The sequence below is a fragment of the Hyaloscypha bicolor genome (genome assembly GCF_002865645.1).
Source record: "Hyaloscypha bicolor E unplaced genomic scaffold K444scaffold_10, whole genome shotgun sequence".
Classification (NCBI taxonomy): domain Eukaryota; kingdom Fungi; phylum Ascomycota; class Leotiomycetes; order Helotiales; family Hyaloscyphaceae; genus Hyaloscypha; species Hyaloscypha bicolor.
In genome coordinates, this window is record NW_020194512.1 from 838149 (window position 1) to 856123 (window position 17975).

General features: G+C 35.8%; 3 protein-coding genes across 3 annotated transcripts; all 3 read left to right on the forward strand.

Annotated features, from left to right (window-relative positions):
• Positions 1–9200: 9200 nt before the first annotated feature.
• Positions 9201–10034, forward strand: K444DRAFT_639102 (uncharacterized protein; the record flags this gene model as incomplete). The annotated part of the gene is made up of 1 exon (XM_024884336.1): positions 9201–10034. One exon carries the CDS (start codon positions 9201–9203, stop codon positions 10032–10034), a length of 834 nt encoding a protein of 277 aa, XP_024743867.1.
• Positions 10035–11661: 1627 nt separating this feature from the next.
• On the forward strand, positions 11662–12478 carry K444DRAFT_2917 (uncharacterized protein). Its single transcript, XM_024871667.1, has one exon. The coding sequence runs from the start codon at positions 11772–11774 to the stop codon at positions 12243–12245; it is 474 nt and encodes a 157-aa protein (XP_024743868.1). The 5' UTR covers positions 11662–11771; the 3' UTR covers positions 12246–12478.
• Positions 12479–17081: 4603 nt separating this feature from the next.
• On the forward strand, positions 17082–17684 carry K444DRAFT_623212 (uncharacterized protein; the record flags this gene model as incomplete). The annotated part of the gene is made up of 1 exon (XM_024882253.1): positions 17082–17684. One exon carries the CDS (start codon positions 17082–17084, stop codon positions 17682–17684), a length of 603 nt encoding a protein of 200 aa, XP_024743869.1.
• Between the last annotated feature and the right edge of the window lie 291 nt (positions 17685–17975).

The following is a 17975-nucleotide window of genomic DNA, read 5'->3' on the forward strand; positions in this document are numbered from 1 at the left end:
ACTAATATTAGACTAGTTTTGGAATATATCTTGATTATTAGGTTAGGAATTAGAGCTTTTTCTAGAAAAAAAGTTATTAGAATTATAGGTTATATTATTAATACCTTTAAGCTAGTCTTTTATAGTTTTTTTAGGTCTAATTAAAGGTTCTTCTTCGGGGTTCCTAACTCTTATATTAGATTTTTAATAGATATATATATAGCCTATATAAGGTAATTATTATTACCTTCCCTAATATATTTATTAATCTTATTTTATCTTAGTAACTTCTTTTTCTTAACTAAGTTATAAACCTTATAATACTAGTATTACTATAAGACTGCTTATTATTTGGGATCTAACTAGAAATAAAGGGGTTTTTCCTGGAATTTCTTATTAGTTCTTTATAATTTTCGTAATAGGCTTATTCTAGCTAACTAGAAAGCCGGCCTCTTAGTCTAATAAAGTTATATAGATATACTAGAAGTCAGGTATAGGATCCTAGACTATCTAAAGATAGAACCGGAAGTTATAAGAAGAAATTCGGATTATTAGGAAGCTTATTAGAAAGATTAGAATTCTTATTATAGAATTTGGGAAGCTTATTAGAAGTACTAGTAATCTTATATAGAAACCTGGGAAATATCTTAGAATTCCTAGTATTTCTATATAGGAACTTAGGAACCCTATTTGGATTATTAATATTCCTATATAGGAACTTGGGAAATATATTCGGATTATTAGTATTCTATTATATTACCTTCGGGATTTACTAGAAGTTATTAGGAACCGGTTTCGGAATCTTTATTATTCTTAAAAAAGAGTCTGGAATTTGTTTAGTATTATTATAATAAGAATATTCGAGTAATTAGAAGTTTATTATTATTATAGACAAGAAATAGATATAGAGTAAAATTATAATATATATTAAGTATATCCTAATTAGGCTTATTACGGTTTTTAATATTACTTATATTAAGATTATTACTAATTTCTTTCTTAATTATAAGTAACTAGTATTTATATATATATACCGGGAAAAGTATTTAGTAGCTAGTAGATACTAAATTATATAAAGACTTCTGGGAAAGAAACCTTAAGGGAAGAACTAATAGTATCTCTAGTAATATTATAAGATAATTAAGGATTAAAGTTATTAGAAATATAAGAAATATAATAAAGAGATTACCTTATAAATAAGTCAAGTAAATATTATAAAGATAAATAGTAAAGTAATACCAAAATTATTAAGTAAGTATAAAAGGTAATACTAGTAAGTATCTATAGTTTTAGAAAACTATTTCTAATATTTTAAAGCTAGAAGAACTAAGAAAGAATTCTTGTAATTATTAACTAGCTTTTTTATATTTCCCAAAAGCTTAACTAGGAACTATTTATTATATACTAATAAATAGCCTTTATATTATATAAGATATTTAATAGATATCTTATTACTATATCTTATAATATATTTATTTATGAAATATTCTAGCTTATAAGACTTTTACTTATTAGTATTTCCTATAATTCTTTTTACTAGTTCTTAGATATTTGGCTTAGGTTTTCTAAATAGATCCTCTTTTTTAGGAGCTAGCTAAAAATATATAATAGAGATTATATAATAAATCTTCTAAGAAAGTAAAAGATCTAGCTTATATATAAGGTAGCTAATCTTTCTTATAATTATAAAGGATCCTATATATTATTCGGAAAGCTTCGGATTAGATTTCTTAGGTAAGCTATAGCCCTTATATAGCTTTAGGTATATTTTATTACTAATTTCCAAAGAGATTAGTTAGTATTTAGTATTATAGCTTTCCTTAGTAATATTTATAGTAAAATTAATTAAGATTTGAATATCTAAGTAATATAGCTTATAAATAACTAAGGGAAGTTCCTGTTTCTATTCTAGTATAATAAGGCTTAATCCCGTATTAGCCTTTATTCCTATAATAACTTTATTAGGGCTATATCTAATTAGTATATAGAAGGAATTATTTAAGGTATATTAAAAAGATAATATATTATTAGACTAGGGAATTCTCGGGTATTTATATATATAATAGTAAAAGGTAATCTTAATATATTAGTTTTTGATTTCGGACTACCTATTAGTCTATAGATATTATATAATTAAATAGAAAAGCTTAGTACTAAGTAATATGAAAATCTTTCTCTAAATTACTAATATAAACTTAGAATTCCGGTCAGAAATAAACTCTTTTAGAATGTCCTAGAATATAAGTAGTAGTATTCTAACTAGAATAGTAGCCTAATCTTTTATAGTATATATATTATATCCGGGAATAAGTAAGAACTTATAAGAAAACTTATAGGTATTTATTATAAGATAATTAAAGGTACTATAGCTATTAATAAACTAGGGTATAACTATATTAATTTCTGGTAATATAAGGATAAAATCTATAGTAATTATATAAAATAAGTAGGGAATAGTATAAATAGGCTAGAGTTTATTATTTAATTAGATATAGAGGGTAGTATTTATAAGATAGCTCAGGTAGTACTTAATAAAGTTCTTGATTTTCTTAGTTAGTTTAGAAATATAAAATAATCTTAATTCCTAAATTATTTTTAGAATTCTAAAATATTCCAGGCTATAGGCTTCCTTAAATATATTTTAGAGAACTATATTAGGAATATATAATCTGTTTTAGCCCTTTATTATAGTATTATATAGCAGACCGTTTTTAATAAAAAATAGAACTCCTGGTTAAATATATAATTTAGAAAGCTTATTACTTATATATTTCAGAAATTAGAGAGTTTACTAGAAATATAGATCCGTAGTATACCTAGTTACTAGATATTTTCTAAATTTCTCGGTTATATATACTTCTAATATTATATAGATATTATTAAGAGTATTATTCTTAAAAATATTCTTTAGTTTAAAGATATAAAGTCTAGAAAGTATATTAGAAATAATATTCGTTTTTCTAGAAATATAATATACTTCTAGGCTAAACTAGGAAAAATATTATAATATATAATATAAGTATATATTTACTTAATTAGTATTAGAAGTTATAAATATAACTTAATTATATATTTTATAAATAATAAAGTAATTACTAAGAATAATAATTAGATACTTTAATAAGTGAAATATAATATATAAATAGTAATAAATATAGATAAGGCAAGTAACTTCTAGTTTTATTAAATAATAATTCTTTTCTATAGGGCTAAGAAGCTTACTAAGGAATAAAATAAGCTAAACTACTATAGAAAAAATCTTTACTAGGTCCTTAGGTATTTTATAATTCTCCTTAAAATAAAAGAATATAATTTCAAAATCGCAAATATTTAAGGTATTAATTTTCGTATAAGTAACCTTTTTAGGATTATAATATATTAGGAATTAAGGATTAGAAAGATAACTTCTTACTAATTTAAAAGAGGCCTTTTCCAAGTTAGTTAGTTCCTAGGTAAAATGAATATAGAACTTCTTTTTCTTAGGTCTAACTTAATCCTATTTATATTTCTTTACTAATATCTCGGTCTTATACTATTATAAAGGCTTAATTACCTTTATATAAAAGGAAATATATTATCTAAGAAATCCTATTATTCTAATAAAAGTTTTAAGTTCCTTAAATAAAAATAGGAATATAAGATTCTTAATTACTAATATATGTTTCTTAGTTATAAATATTTCGAGTTTATTTACTTAGTATTCAAAAAACTAAATAGAAAAATAGGCCAGAAAGAACTTTATTAGAAAAAGAAAAAGATCTATTTTAATAAATAGGGAAAAGATTTATTAAAGGTAATAAATATATTAGTTAATAGTCTTAGAAAAGATAATTATATTATTAATAAATATACAAGCGAAATCTTTATATAAATATAGCTTTCTATTTATAAATTATTAAATATATACTAGGGAATTCTTAAATTCTATTAATATAATCTTAAACTATTCTTGGCTATAGTAGCTAATAATAATAAAGTATTTCCTATATTCGGGCTTAATTAGGAATTAGTAAAAGAAAGCAGAATTATTAATATATGAGATATATTATATATTTTATAGAACTTTAATAACTTCTAATTAAAGTAGTATTAGGTAAATATCGGAAATAGCCTATTTATTTAATAGTCTGAGATTAACTATTAGATATACCTTATACTTTCTCTTTATAATCTTCTAGACTATAAATATCATATAACTAAATAGTATTAGGAACTTTACCTAATCTATTAGGTTCTTTATATATAGACTATTAAAGATATTATTAATTACTTCTTAATTCTTAAAACTAATAAAATAAACTTTTACAGAGATCTTCCCGTTTTACTAGCTATTTATAAGAGAAATAGATATTATTTCTTTCTCGGATATATTAATTAGGCCTTTTTTTCCTAATATACTATAAATTTAATAACTAATACTTGAATCTGCTTAGTAAGCTCGGGCTCGAGATTATAAATATAAATATTATTTTCTATTATAATTTCGGGAATATTTAATAGTTTTGAGATACTAATTATAAGGCTATTATTAGAGAAGTCCTAAGAATTAAAAACTTCCTTATATTAGGTCTCCTTTATTATCTTTAGGTTTTATATTAGGTAATAGCCTTTTTCCTTAAATTCTATTACTATTCCGAGTCTAGTTTTTACTAGAATCTTCTTTATCTTATTAGAAGGATTTATAACTATAATAAAGTTTATATACTTTATAATAGTATTATAAGTACTATTATAGGAAGCTTTAAATATATAGCTATATTTCTTTAGTAGTAATATATATATTAAGGAAATAGTAATTATAAATTTCAGAGAAATAATAATTATTTTTATAATTAATACCTTATATATAATATATTTACTCTTATAATAAATAATAATTAGGGCTATTAGATCCTTATAAGTACTAATAATAATCTCGTTCTTCTTTAAATTAATAATAATACTATAAGAATATAAGAATTTATTACCTAAAAGCAAGTAAGACTTAAGATTCTTAATAACCCAAGCTCTAATAATTACTTTTCCGAGAATATCCTAGCTATTAATCTTACCAGATATATATAATATAAATATTACTAGCCCGTATAACTTTAGCCTAGATCCGATTCCCTTTACTATTATAGACTATTTCATATTAATACTAATATCCGGATATCCTATAAGCTAATTCCTATTTATAAGAGATCAGGAATATCTTATATTAGTATAGACCTTATACTTTTTCCCGTTTATAATAAACTATATATTAAATATGAAATATATATATCCGGAAATAAATATACTAGTTAGTCTAATTAGTAAAGTATTAATTATATTAGGAATCTTGGGAATTAATATATTAGAATAAAAATAAGCTAGAAATACCGGGAAAGTAGCTTATACTTTATTCTAGGAAGAGGGTTCTATATTACAGGAACTCGAATAGGAAAGTAGTTCCTAATACTAGGAATTGGGTTCTTATTAGGAATCTTAGGGAACCTATTCGGATTTAATATTATATGAATTTATATAGATATATTTAAAGAGCTTATTATAAAACGGGAAGGGTTTCTAATATTTCTAATATATGAGTTCCTTAGAAACTATATAATTAATAGCTAGGTAAATCTTATTCTCGGGTTTACTAGTTTCGGATTACTTTTCCTTAATAAGAAAATATATTTCCTTATTAATAAAGTATTTGTTTTTCTCTAATTTCTTATTATATTAGTTTTTATACTTCTTAGGTATATTATAGTAGTTATCTTTTATAAAGTTTGCCTTATTATAGTATCTAAAACGGCGGAATCTATTACTATTTTATAAGGAGCTATTATTAAAGAAGCTAGATCTATAACGGGGCTTATTGTCTTAGGGCCTGTTTTGTCTTTCCTATTCCTATATAAAACCTGCTATTAGGGCTAATCTTGGTTTTAGAGCTAGTAGAGGCTTTAGTTCAGGTTTCTTATTAGTATTAAATTAAGTTTTGGGTTTGAATTAAAAAATAAAAGAATATTAAGGTCTGAAATTTATATATAAAATAAAAGGTCTAAATACTAGTCTAAAGTTTAGTCTTATTATAAGGTATTAGCAGACCTCATTTCTCGTAATAATATTAAAATTAGTATTACTTCTTTTATTCTTTTATTAGAATAACTACTATTAGCTTTATTTATTATCTTAAAATTATAACTAGGAATCTAGTATATTTTTCTATAATTATAACTTTACTAATACTTCTTTTATAAAGCTACTAAGGATAGTAATAGGTTCTAAATAGGAAATATAGATATGAAGCTCTGGGTCGAGGTTATTATAGGCTTAGGAAAGCTACTAGATTACCTCTAGGAACTCGGTAGCTTTTATATATCTTATAACTATAGTAATATATAATTATATATCTTTTCCGGAATATATATCTTCTTTAATAAACTATTTCTTTTATATTTTCCTTAATACTTTATTTAGTATATCCTTAAATCTCTTAATTAGTACTATATACTAATCCTCTATATTATTTCGTAAAAACTTAAGGCCGGTCTAATAAAGCTTATCTAATTCATTTATATACTATACTAAGGCTTTATTATAAAGATAAGAGAATAGGTTCTATCTAATTATGGCTACTTATAGACCTATACTATTATCTCTGACTTAGTCTATAAATATATAGATATTTTACTAGTATATATTTATTTCTACTATAATATAATTACCTTTCCCGTATAATTTATTAAGCTTCGGGTTAAAGAAGCCAATATCTTATAGTTACTATCTTAGGTCTATAAAATCTTTATCGGGATCTTATTATATATTCCCATTTCCGTTTCCGGAATATATACTATTATTATTTTATTCTATATTTAATACTTATATAGTTTATATAATTAATTAGACTATATCTTCTTATATATCTGGTATAAGGCTATTACTATTATTTCTATTCCCGGTATTTCCCGGATTATTGGGATTCGTATCTGGTATAGTAATATATATACCGGAACTAGAAGAAATGCCTTCCCTTATGATTTTCTCTATAGTACCGCTCTCGGGAATCTATTACTGGCTTTATGAATTACTTGTATTGGGCGGGGAAATAGTGGATGGTTTTACTATAGTAATAAATCGTTATAGGGCTGTATTGAAGGTATGCTTGCTATTGAGCCACTCTGTCGGGAAGAGATCGGGTTCGAGGGGTGATCGGAGTCTATTGGAATAACTGGATTGTAACTCGGGAGTGTATTCTCTTTCTGGATAATCGTATAGGATTACCTTAATTGCTATTCGAGTCTCTGGGCCGATGAACTCTACGAGTTTGAGGTTCTTGTTAATGATATTCTGAAGCTGGTGCGCAAGCTTGATAATATCCGCTAGGAACTGGCTTGGTATTAAAGTGTATTCAGATAACGTAATTGTGGTATTAATGGGCGGGAGGTCGATCTGGATCATATCGCAAGCTAGTATAAAGCCTGTGATAAATGGTTAATAAGGCATTACTACCATTATTAAATGCTGTATATATAGTAAAGGATGATTTATTGAGTTCTCTGTCTGAAAACTAGCTAAGTAGGGCAAAGCCTCGCTTATCTGTACACGTGCCATCCTGCCATATAATAATTAGTCTCTAGCTTACTTGCTATATTTCAAATATATTTATAATAAATTATATAATTATACTAGTTACTATACTAGCTAATATAACTAAAATAACTGAAATTCTAGTTTAATAAGAAAAACTAGTTAGATATTAGTTAAACTTATATAATTTTAGCTAGTATTATTATAATATTTTATATAAAAAGTTTATATTTAAATAGTTTTTAATTAATATTACAAGAATTAAAGAAAGTATTAATTTTATTAATTACTTATAAATTAATTTAAAGAAAATTTAAAAAATTTAAATCTTATTATTAGTTTTCTATTATTTTAAAATAGTAACTAGGTTAGTTCTTAATTAATATTTTTAATTAATACCCGGGAAGAGAAATATAAAAAATTTATTTGTCTTTATTCGAGTTCTTTAATTAAGCTTCTAATAAGCTTACATAATTATATATAAAGATATAATCTCTAATTATAATTTTTTTTACTTAAAATAAGTTATTTTTAAAGCTTATATAATCTTAATTTCTAATATAAAAAAGAATATAATAGCTTATTTCTAGCTTATACTAATATATTTTTTATAAAAAAATCTAGCTTAAAGTCTCTAAAGGGCTTAAGTAGCCAACTATAAGCTATTAACACTCTGGCTCTAGTTAATATCTGGGGGGTGTCGTTTTACCTTTCTGCCTGAAATAATCAACACCCTCACTGAGATTGTTTCCTGTTCAAAGATTCAGAAGCGCATCGAAGCCCAATGCCATTTCCATCTGACAAAAATCATCTGAGCCCCCGACCTAAGTAAGAGAGAAGGCCCGCATTAGCTGCTAAGATGGTCACGTGATAATATCAGACGCAATCCGACAACCTGCCGTTGTCCGTCGACTTCAACCTCACATCGTCAACTCCATCCATCGCCACGCGCAGTATGCGACGCATTCTCCCACCATTGACATCCAAATAAAGACAAGGTTAGACTTCTCTGTTTTGATCTTCTCCATTGCACGCCATATCCCTGCAGAACCAATCAATCTCGTCAAAGCGGCACATTTGCAACGCAGACGCGGTCTGTTTCAAAAGTCCCCACGAACCAGATCGACCGCTATGAGAAGATCCTAACCCTGAACACCCCCGCTGTATCAGGTCTTGGCACCAGAGTCTATAGCTTGGCCACGAAGATGAGGCTCTCAGACGTTTTAGAGACAGCAGCCGCATCGACACGCAACACTCGTCAGAGAAACCTCTCGCAGCAAACTTTATACCTATCAGAATGTTTCGGAGCCCAGCGCAAGAGTCGGATCAGACCTTGACGTGAAATATCGAAGCCGCGTCATACGGAAACATGCCTTCATACCTTGTCGGAACGAGTTGCTGTCGAGACACGAGCCCATCGGTAGTAGACGGCGCAGAAGTCAAGTGACGTCTAGAAGGTAGCAAAGCCTTAGCATCCGAAACTGTCCTTGACAGCTCAACGTATATATATCCTCGCTACGCCACTTCATGCCTTTAGTCTTGGCGTAAAGCCGTGCAGTTCTTTCCGCGTTTTTAATTCTTTCAAATATTATTCATCGATACGGCCGGTCCGTTTCTTCCTTCCTTCGAACAATAATACGTTTCACGGTTGAATAGATTTCATCATGCATTTCCAGTCTCTCGTCGTTTCTCTCCTGCTGGCAACGTCGGTGGCCGCCAAGGGCAACGAGATCGAGTCCACCAAGACAGTCTCCGAAAGTGGGCAGTGCAAGGAGATGGTCAAACTGAACAAACTCGTCGAACTCGCCTCCAACACCACCAAGCTGGACGCAATCACCAAGAATAATGCCACTAAGATAGCAGAGATCCAAGCAAAGGCATCTACGGCCTCCACAACACTTAAGACTTTGGAATCAAATAGCACCCTCATGTCAGCCTGCGCAGTGATCGACGCTCAAGCAGCAGAAAACGATCAATGTCAAGAAACCTTCGCGCTCCAACGCTTCGTCAGGTTCGCAGCAAACAGTACAGCAGTGGCAACGGCGACCAAAAACAACGCCACCAAGATCGCGAAAATCCAATCCGAGGCGTCCAAAGCTTCAACCAAACTGCAAACGCTGACCAGCAACTCGACTTTGCAATCTGCTTGCCCTGCAGTCATGCAGAAAGATGAATGTAAAATGATGAACAAGTTGCAGAAGTTCGTGGATGTTGCGAATAACCAGACGAAGTTGGACATGGTTGCGAAGGGCAATACGACAAAGGAGGCGGGGATCAAGGCGAAGGCCGCGAAAGCGCAAACGAAGTTGACCGCAATGACGAGTAATGCGACTTTCATGGCGGCGTGTACTGCAATCGAGGGGGAAAAAACCACAGCGGAGAATGGCATTTCTAGCACGAACTTGAAGTCTGCTGCGAGTATGTTGAAGGATGCAGGCGCAGGTGCTATCGGATTATCAACGATATTGGTGGTGGTGGTGGGAATGTTTGCATTGTGACCAACGCCATCGTAGGAGTTCTCTCGGACATTGAGCCGGACCGTGCCAGGAGGGGCTCAGAAGGGAAGGAAGTCCAATTTGCTGCATTTTTCCATAGAATGTATGAGCAGGCGGTCAGTGATTAGGAACTGATCTTCCGTTTCTCCCCAGCTCCAATCTTGGTGGCTGCCAACTTGTTGTGTTCGTGTTCCTGTGAGAATTGGAGAAAGGAGAAGTTGCTCTCCATACAAGCGGGGTAGTTCCTCCAATCCCTACTTTCATACCGTTCTTGTATCATTCTCGGGTTGGACAGAAAATCCGACACTCATTTTCAATATCCCATGTCTAAGTTGGACATTTCGCTGAACTTTGGAAATGGGGACTGGAGCTTTGAGCAATTGACGACCACCAAGATGTTCGAAGAAGTAGACTTTGAAAGTACTAGACCTCAGCGCGCTGCGCACATTCGTGGGACACGTATCTGTAATATTTAACTTGGTCTTGGGACATTGAAAATGAGTGCCGCTTTTTCTGCCAACTGCAAGTCACTGTCCTCATCTCATCCGTATATTCCCAACACCGCTGAGACAGCAAGGCTCACCCGCAGTCGTGGGGTACTGTTCGCCCTCTATCAGCTCACCACGACCTCCAACCAACATGAACTACCCACCAAACAGCACACCAATCAAGCCCGGCGAAGCCGAAGCGTCTCACCTTGGATCCGACTGATAATGCGACATCTTCATAGTCGGCGCCGGAGCAGCAGGTCTCATCGCTGCTCGTCGCGCCCACCATCGCGGCCTCACCCCTCCTCATCGAGAAAACCCCCTTCTAGGCGGGGCTTCCGCCCAATCCGGAGGAAGTGTCTGGATCCCCAACAACCACATCACGCTCTCCTCCGGTATTCAAGGCAGCCTCCCCAACGCGCTAGCGTACATGACCGCCACCGTCGAAAAACGTAGGACCTGTCTCCTCCCTCGAGCAGAAAATGGCCGCGTTGACTCATGGTCCGAAGATGGTACAATGTCTAAGTGAAACTGGGTTTAAGTGGTGGCTGCGCCCAGGTTTCCGGATTATTATTCAAGAAAAGGAAGGAACGAGCTTGGGGCGGAGTATTGAGGGGGAGGTCTTTGATGGGAAGAGTCTTGGGGAGTGAGAGGGGCTGTTGGCGGATCGGGAGGAGGAGAGTGCGGTTGCTACGTATGCTGGGGAGTCTACTGTGTTCCCGATTTTTATGCAGACTTGGGGATTGTTCTTCTTGTTTCTAAAAATTGCGACAGTGAGAACGGTAGCGTGGAGAGCATTGGGGAGGAAGCCGGTGACGATGGGGAAGTCATTGGTGGCGCAGTTGATGCTGCTTGTTAAGAATCGGGCGATGAGGATTTGGCGTGCGGCACCGCTTGCCAAGTTGATTGTGGAAGAGGGCAGGGTGGTAGGAGCTGTGGTCAACCGAGAAGGGAAGGAGGTCGAGATTCACGCCAGGAAGGACGTGTTGCTGTGTGCGAGAGGCTTCGCTCGAAAGCCGGAAATGCGGTAAGAAATTCTTCCCGGAACCAGCAAGTGACGAATGGACCATGGTACCTCTACCCGACACCGGGGATGCGATCCGAGCTGGACAGACACTGGACGCCGCCCCTGCGCTGATGGATGATGCATGGTGGTATCCGACTTTCCTGAACCTTAGTACAAACGGCATCTAGCACCTGCGAACGCTGCTTACCTCACGGCATTATCGTGGACTCTTCAGGAAAACGATTCATGAATGAGACTCAGTCTTATGGTGATTGTGGACAGCAACAATACAAGCGCAACAAAACTGTACTTGCAATTCCAGCCTGGCTGGTCATGGATTCTCAGCCTCGCAAGAAGTGCTTCTTATTGCGTGTGTTTCCTGGAAAGACCCCTGAAAGCGCTTTCACGGCGGGTCTTCCCAAGAAAGGCGCTTCTCTAGATGAACTGGCAAAGGAAATTGGCGTCGATGCCAAAGGGCTCGAATCTACGGTTTCCCATTTCAACGAGATGGTCGCCAGAGGAAATGATGATGACTTCAGCCGCGGGAAGTCATTCTACGACCAGCACTTTGGAGACCCAACCATTAAACCAATCCCAATCTTGGGAACTTTGGAGGTAGGTCCTTTCTATGCGATTCAAATCTGGCCCGGTGATCTAGGCACGGAGGGGAGTCTGCCCACAGATGAATATACGAGAGTATTAAGAAAGAATAGTAAGTAATTCCAGGTACAGTCGGTCCGATCCAAAAGCGACAAAACGGTCGCTCTTTTACGCCTATAATAACTTTTTAACCACAACCCTAATTAATGTATACTAAGTAATGCGATTATAGAATAGAAGCAGGCGAAAAATACCTATTAATTAGATTTTTAATATAATTTGTGGTTCATTAATAATCGAGGCTTAAAGTGCACGGACCCTTTTTACTTTTTTGATTTTCCCCCATACAAAACGCGAATATATTTGCTCGCTAAGGTCACGTGATCCCGGACTTTAGGGGGAGATCGCGGTATCTTACCAGCCTTATTATTAATATAATAATAATAACTAAGCCCTATAAGCTTAAGTAAACCTTCCTAAATACTAAATATAGCTTTTTCTAGTACTATACATATTATATATATAGTAGGGCCCTAATTATATGGGTTTCAAGCTAACTTTTAGCCGAACTAAATCTATAAACCTTACTTATTACTTAGCTACTTTCTTTCCCTTACTTTTGCATATTATCCCATTCGTCCATTACCTTTTTAGATATCGTTCTATGGCGTTTTTGCTTCCGTATACACCAAGCAGCTTGTTTAATACTTAATCCCTTCCGATATGCATCCATCCAGCGGAATATACGGTTGCAAAACCTCCGCATAGTCTCAATTAAACAAGCTTCAAGTGCCTCTACCACCTTAATCTTGGTATCTGGGAAGCTAGCCTTCTTTACTTGACGATATCGAGTTTTGCTATATCCCTAGTATATCTCAATTGGGTTAATTTCACAGTGGAACTTCGGTAAAAACACAGCCTTATATCCCCGATCTGTAATAAGCTCTTTAACTTGGGACTTCTCTTCAAAGAAGTCTTGGTGATTCGATAGTATACGAGCTAAACAGCACGTTTGTTCGATAGCGGGAGGGTATTCAAGGGGTGCAGTACACTTAGCACCCTTTGGACACTTAAATCTTAAGCCAGGTATATTGCAATCTCGCTCAATAAGAATCTGTTCCACACCCTTAGGCTCTCTTTCTCCATTCGGATTAAGTTGCCAAAGGGCTTGAATGGTGCCTTGTAACCCCGGAATCATACACTCTGGTAGAAAGTACGTATCCCTTCCATAGGCCTTAATATTACCCTTTTCAACCCCCCCTGGTGACTTATTCATACCAAAGGCGTTCAGTGCACCTTCGCCATGCGAAGCGTATACAGAAGACTGATCAAATATTAGAATAGCTATATAGTTTGGGTACTTCTATTCAAATATATCGAGCGTTCTAGTAATCTGTACTAGTAGCTGTTTTGTATCCCACCAGGGGTCCCCATTTGAGCCTGGATATATAATTTGACGGGCATCCAAATCGGGATCGTCCGGGATAAAAATGCCTTTATTATTTGGCACCCTAATACGCCCCTCAGGTCCCACGAATTCAGAATCGTGAATTAGCCTCCCTTTACTCTTTCCCGGCATTTTTTGCTGATTATCTACTAGCCAGAGGCTCTTTTTATAGTCAAATCCATGGAAACAGCTCTCATCGTAGAAGTATATTACGTATACCTGAACTCTAATTAGAAGTAAAGGTTAAATCGTATGTCACGTACCAGCTTTATCCTCCTCGTATTGAACTGTATATAATAAAAGCTCCTTCATTAATGGTAAAAACACCTCTTGACGATACTAAATCATATCAGGTCGTTCGTATCCATCCACATAAAGCCCTTTCTTAGTCTCATGGCGATAAAAGCCGAGCCTAGGGAGCCATAAGTAGGCTGTACTACGAGCGATAGGCTTTTCTATTATCGATAATAATCGAGGTAAAATCTCCTGATTAATAGCATTTAGGAAATCGTTTGGTAATATCGTTCCAAGCTCTTGATTAATTAACCAAGTCCGGCAGGCTAGAAAAATATCCTCATTGTCCAGATAAGAGGCACTATCTCTTTTACCACCCCTAGTTTCCTGCGGAATGCCATGCCACTGTCGATAATAATTAAATAGCCCCCTAATTCGCCGAGCTAGTATCTTTCCATTATTAAAGCGGTAATTACTGGAAGCTACTAAGAGCGATGCATTAACCCTTCCAAGTCGATATTACCCTAGCTTTAGAAGCTGTTGGGTATATTGCCGGAGTAAATATAAGTCAGCGATTACACGTAGAGTATATAGCTCTTTGGTTTGAGCTAGCTTAATATCCACATCGTTAAGGACTTCTTGATAAGTCATTCGTACGTCTAGAGCTTCGTCATCTCCGCAAGCGTTTCTAATAAGGGCATCCAAAAGTAGCTCGTTGGTTCCATCGTCTTCATCTTCAAGCCTTTGCTCTTCCCTTAATTACATATCCCTAGGGATATCAATTGGCCCCCTAATAATATCGAATTGTAGCCTCTTTTATTTAAAAGATGGTATAATTATAGGGGTCTTAAGCCTACTAGATTGCTCTGTGACTTGAGCATCTTTTGCCCTCTGATTATATACATGTTATTATTGAGTTCTCAATGGCTTTGCTGATTCCTTTATTAATTTGGAGTTATACGAGCCTCTGGAAGCTAGAAATAGTCTTAGTATACTTATATTATAATATAAAAATAAGAAAATAAGGTAAGAAACTTACTGGTTTGTTCCACAAGTCTCTGATCTCGCTGTGTAACTATAGGCTTCTCCAAAATAATCGTCTTATTACCACTAATAAAAAGCTTCCGCTGAACCCAAAAGAGCGTCGAATCTTCAAGCTCTACTTCATTACTTGGTTCAATATCTGAATCATCAGAATTATCCTCTATATTAGAGGGTTTCCCATGCCGTTCGTCGATAGTCGCTTGGATTGCAGCTTCTTTAGCTAGGGTGAGAACTGTGATTGAATCAAGAGTTGAATCAGCTCGCTTGCGCTTCTGAAGGCTCACAGAGGTAGCCATTGGAAGTATTCAAAAAGGGCACTTGATTGGGTTTGTGGTTGTTGAGATATTAATATAATTATGGAAGAGCGGTCAACTTAGGGGGGCAGTCACGTGACAACCAAAGTAAAAAAACGACCATACAAAACGCGAATATATTTCCTCGCTTAATCACGTGCATTATAACTTCCTTAATAATAAAGATATTATAATTTTGAGAACATAGAATTAATTCCTAGAGTATATAGTATAGTTTTAATTAATACGATTTATATTAATCAGTGTTGTGGTGGTTTTTTTTTTTTTTTGTCGCTTTTGGATCGGACCGACTGTATGTACTGTACACGTCGGCGTCCATTATGGGCAAGACTTATCCTGGGCCTGGGCTTGGTCCTGCGATGATTTTTGCGTATATTGCTGTGAATGATGCTGCTTCTGGAGAAGTTGTGAAAGGGAGTTGAGGGCTCGGTGGAAGGGTTGGTCAATCTCTCAAGCTACAGCTTTGCCCTCCAGTTTCCACTGTATCCACACTCGAAAATGACAACTCGCAATCGGACATACCAACAACTACCTCTCCACTCATGACCATTTTTATATTCATTAGTGTTTCAATTCCAAAAGTCTAGTGACTTCAATCGGCCACATAAAGTTTCAATGTTCCGCATCAAGAGTTTTGCCATTTTGTTGCATGTCGCACTGAATAAGCTCTTATAAATTGATCGCCCATCCCGCACTACTCTCTCCCCCTAAATAAATGTAACAGTGGGTCCAAGTGCAGGGGTTTTTTGGTATGGCAACTGGACCGTGCCAGGCTGGTTTTGCGGGGACCCACTGTTACATTTAATTAGGGGGGGGGGGAGAGTATTATTGCCATGCCTCTTCTCATTTGCCCCTCGGACCTTGCCATGAAACACCTCGGCTTGACGTCAGGGGCTGAATAACGCCTGCAGCATCCCACGGCCGCCTTGGCGAGGCCTCCTTTTCCCCTTTTGAGCTCCAATGCACGTGACAAGCCTCGATTGTTTATCTTTAGGTGAAGAACTATTGGGGTTGCTTCGATCAAGTGGTTCCTGGTGTCAGCTAGCCATAAATTGGTAACTCAACTGCCAAATCGCAACTCTAGGTGGTTTTCATTTTTCAAGCATATTTTTTCTTCCTCCTCAAGACATTGATCTCCAGGCATCGCAGCCCAGCGAGCAAATGGAATACAGTCCATTCTGCAACACAGACAGCTGAAACTTGAAACCCCTTCAAATCCTCCCTCCCCTCAAAAACTTCCAATTCCTCAGCACAAGCACTATCTCAAACCTCCCCCTCCAACCTCAACCAACAGCACCAGGCCCATTCTCAAAGAAACAGTATCACAAATTCAAGACCCCTACACCCTTACTCTTGGTCCCACAAAATCTGGATCAGCATCCTCGTCTTCATCAACGTCTTCGTGCTCAACTGGTGCCCCAGCGCAGACTCGCTGGCCGGCTCCAAAATCGCTTCTAAATTCTACGTCTCTCGAGCCGCCGAGTCTCTCTCCCCAGCATGTTAGGTCTGGGGCATCGCCGCTGGCGCACTATTCGCTGGTTCGATTGCCGAAATCGTAGGACGGAACCCGATCTGTATATTGAGCAGGGTGGTGCATCTTGAGTTTAATTTAGGGACAGCGTTAAGCAGGAATCCGGGGACGCAGTTGAGTTGTTGGTCTCTTGCTGGATTTGGTGCGAGTATCATCCTCTCGATTTACGGGGCGAGTATTGCGGATATTTTTGAGCTTGGGGGAGAAGTCTTGCGTGGCCGTTTGTGGCCACAGGTTCATTTTTCGGTACCACGTCCCCTTCTCCTGTTTCAAAATAGCTAATTGAACCCGTTTCCACAGGACCGCTCTCCTTCCCAGCCCCCGGCGCGTGGATTACCCAATCCTCCAGTATCTCTCGGCGTTGGTGCGATTGGCTCGCGCTCCTCATGTCCGGGACGACCTTCATCCTCAACCTCCTCTTCCTCCCCGAAACCTTCGCATTAATCCTCCTCCCCTGGAAACCCTCCCGCGGGCGCAAGCTCACATATAACAAACGCTACCTCTCACCCATAAACGTCTCAGTGCAAATATGCATACTTGGAGCGTCCACCAGCTTGGCCAATAGCAGAGTCGACCCGAAGGAAGACCTCGTCTGTTTTCCTGGGATCAAAGATTTCACGAGTTGCCATCGAGACAGCAGGTTGTTCCACAAATACAATTGGTCTGAGGAAGCATTGAAACTGGAGAAAATTGCTATAGATTCAAGAGCATGGCATACATGGACTATGACTGAAGCCCTGCGTACCTTCAAGTGTCTAAAGGGGTTCGTACTAATAGTGCATTCCTTCAGCTGTCGGCACACATTGGAGGGCAATCAGGCCACTGATCTGGCTTTGAAAAACTTCCCGGCTATTGCCTATTATCAAAACACACTAAACGCCTTTTGGTGGCTTAGACATGGAGGCAGAGAGGGCAGTAAACGGGCAAAGCCAAAGCTTGCGAGTATGCAATTAGACTGCGACGGGGAAGGATGCTGCCTGCCTGCATGAGTGTCTTCATATTAGTCGTCACTTCTCCGATCAGAATGCACAAGTATTAGGGAAATAGATTTCAGCAGTCGAAGGTCTTCTAGGGAAGAAAGAAGCGTATAGATGTCACGTAGCATAAAATCCATGACAGTCGTCTAAAGCAATGCTAAGCATTCCAGTGTTCCTTGCCTCCTTCGTTGTGTGATATTTAGGTCTACAATATGATATTTCTCTTGCCGATTTAGAAGTGTGGAAACTTAGTAAATTTGGCGAAGGTTATTTACTTGCAATTCCCGCCCTCCATTTAGATAA

Coding starts and splice junctions, on each gene's coding strand:
- K444DRAFT_2917 (XM_024871667.1), top strand. CDS start 11,772: ATGAATGAGACTCAGTCTTATGGTGATTGTGGACAGCAACAATACAAG.